Source organism: Charadrius vociferus, unplaced genomic scaffold (genome assembly GCF_000708025.1).
Source record: "Charadrius vociferus isolate BGI_N301 unplaced genomic scaffold, ASM70802v2 scaffold1212, whole genome shotgun sequence".
Classification (NCBI taxonomy): Eukaryota; Metazoa; Chordata; class Aves; order Charadriiformes; family Charadriidae; genus Charadrius; species Charadrius vociferus.
In genome coordinates this window covers 2902-5375 of record NW_009647269.1, presented here as the reverse complement: position 1 = coordinate 5375, position 2474 = coordinate 2902, and the positions used below count along the sequence as shown (strand labels likewise).

The 2474-nt window shown below is 65.4% G+C and overlaps 1 protein-coding gene across 1 annotated transcript in view; it reads left to right on the top strand.

Moving 5' to 3' along the window:
- LOC104281937 (sodium/calcium exchanger 2-like) overlaps positions 1-2206 on the top strand; it is a gene marked incomplete at its 3' end in the record, with an annotated part of 11983 nt that extends 9777 nt beyond the window's left edge. The window contains 4 exon segments of the mRNA XM_009879998.1: positions 652-776; positions 883-982; positions 1923-2047; positions 2050-2206. Of these exon segments, the coding sequence (XP_009878300.1) occupies positions 652-776; positions 883-982; positions 1923-2047; positions 2050-2206 (507 nt within the window).
- Between the last annotated feature and the right edge of the window lie 268 nt (positions 2207-2474).

The window sequence follows — 2474 nt, the reverse complement described above, 5'->3', positions numbered from 1 at the left end:
GTCCCCATGACCACGTCCCCATGACCACGTCCTCATGACCATGCTGTGTCCCCATAACCACGTCCTCATGACCACACCGTGTCCCTATGACCATGTCCTCATGACCATGCCGTGTCCCTATGACCGTGCCATGTCCCCATGACCACGTCCCCATGACCATGTCATGTCCCCACGCCCCACGTCGTGTCCCCATGACCATGTCCCCATGACCATGCGATGTCCCCATGACCATGCCATGTCCTCATGACCATGTCCCCATGACCTTGCTGTGTCCTCATGCCGTGTCCCCATGCCCATGCCACGTCCCCATGACCACGTCCTCATGACCATGCTGTGTCCCCATAACCACGTCCTCATGACCACACCGTGTCCCTATGACCGTGCCATGTCCCCATGACCACGTCCCCATGACCACGTCATGTCCCCACGCCCCACGTCATGTCCCCATGACCATGTCGTGTCTTCATGACCACGCTGTGTCCCCACACCCCATGTTGTGTCCCCATGACCATGTCCCCATGACCATGCGATGTCCCCATGACCATGCCATGTCCTCATGACCATGTCCCCATGACCATGCCGTGTCTCCATGTCCATGCCGTGTCCCCATGCCGTGTCCCCACGTGGTGTCCCCACGCGGTGTCCCCGCAGCCGACGGTGACCGTAAGCTCTCGGCGGAGGAGGAGGAGGCCCGGCGCATCGCCGAGATGGGCAAACCCATCCTGGGGGAGAACTGCAAACTGGAGGTCATCATCGAGGAGTCCTACGACTTCAAGGTGACCGGTGGGGACAGGGGACCGGGAGAGGTGGAGGGACATGGTGGGGGGGGGACACACTGGGGGACGTGGGGACGACGCGTCCTCACCTCCCCGGTCCCCGTAGAACACGGTGGACAAGCTGATCAAGAAGACCAACCTGGCCATGGTCATCGGGACCCACTCCTGGCGGGAGCAGTTCCTGGAAGCCATCACCGTCAGCGCAGGTGGGACACCCCCACTCCATCTCCAGGGTCCCCTCACCGGGGGACACCCGGCCACGGGGACAGATGACCAACGGGGACGCTCAGCCGTGGGGACGTGGCTCCGCTACGGCTCGGGGGGTTGCCCGCACTTGAGGACACATGTCGGTGGGGTCGGGCACGCCGGGGACAAGAGCGCTGGGGCCACGTACCCCCAGGACACGCCCTGGGGGACAAGAACCCTTGGGGCCACCACCCTGGGGCCACCACCCTGGGGATGAGCACCCTGGGGCCACCACTCTGGGCCCACCATCCTGGGGCCACCACTCTGGGGCCACCACCCTGGGGCCACCAGCCTGGGCCACCGCCATGGGGACAAGCGCCCTGGGGCCACCACCTTGAGGATGAGCACCCTAGGGCCACCATGCCTGGACCATGAACCCTGGGACCACCACCATGAGGCCACCACCCTGGGGACAAGTGCTCTGGGGCCACCACCGTGGGGATGACCACTCTGGGGGCCACCACCTTGGGGCCACAACCCTGGGGCCACCCCCTTGGGACCACCACCATGGGACCACCACCATGGGCCACCACCTTGGGACCGCCACCATGGGCTACCACCTTGGGACCACCAACATGGGCCATCACCCTGGGCCACCACACCTTGGGGCCACCACCTTGGGACCACCACCATGGGACCACCAACATGGGCCATCAGGCCACCCGCGGGGGGCCACCACCTTGGGGCCCCCCCCGTGGGACCACCACCATGGGACCACCACCATGGGCCATCACCCTGGGGCCACCACCCTGGGCCACCACCATGGGGCCACCACCTTGGGACCATCACCCTGGGGCCACTGCTCTGGGACCACCACCCTGGGCCACCACCTTGGGGCCACCCCCCAGGACCAGGCAGCCCCGTGGCCCCGTTGGGCTGAGGATGACCTTCCCCGGGCAGGTGAGGAGGAGGAGGACGACGACGGGCGGGAGGAGCGGCTGCCCTCCTGCTTCGACTACGTGATGCACTTCCTGACGGTCTTCTGGAAGGTCCTCTTCGCCTGCGTCCCCCCCACCGACCCACCTAGTACTGCAACGGCTGTGCCTGCTTCGGCGTCTCCATCCTCCTCATCGGCATCCTCACCGCCCTCATCGGCGACCTGGCCGCGCACTTCGGCTGCACCGTCGGCCTCAAGGACTCCGTCAACGCCGTCGTCTTCGTGGCCCTCGGCACGTCCATCCCCGGTGCGGGAGAGGGAGAGGGAGAGGGAGGAGGAGGAGGAGGAGGAGAAGGATGAGGAAGAGGAAGAGGAGGAGAAGTGTGAGGGAGAGAGGAGGAGGAGGAGGAGGAGGAGGAGGAGGAGGAGGAGAAGGAGGAGGAGGAGGAGAAGGAGTAGAAGGAGGAGAAGGAGGAGAAGGAGGAGAAGGAGGAGAAGGAGGAGAAGGAGGAGAAGGAGGAGAAGGAGGAGAAGGAGGAGAAGGAGGAGAGGGAGGGCTCTGGGTCCATGCAGAG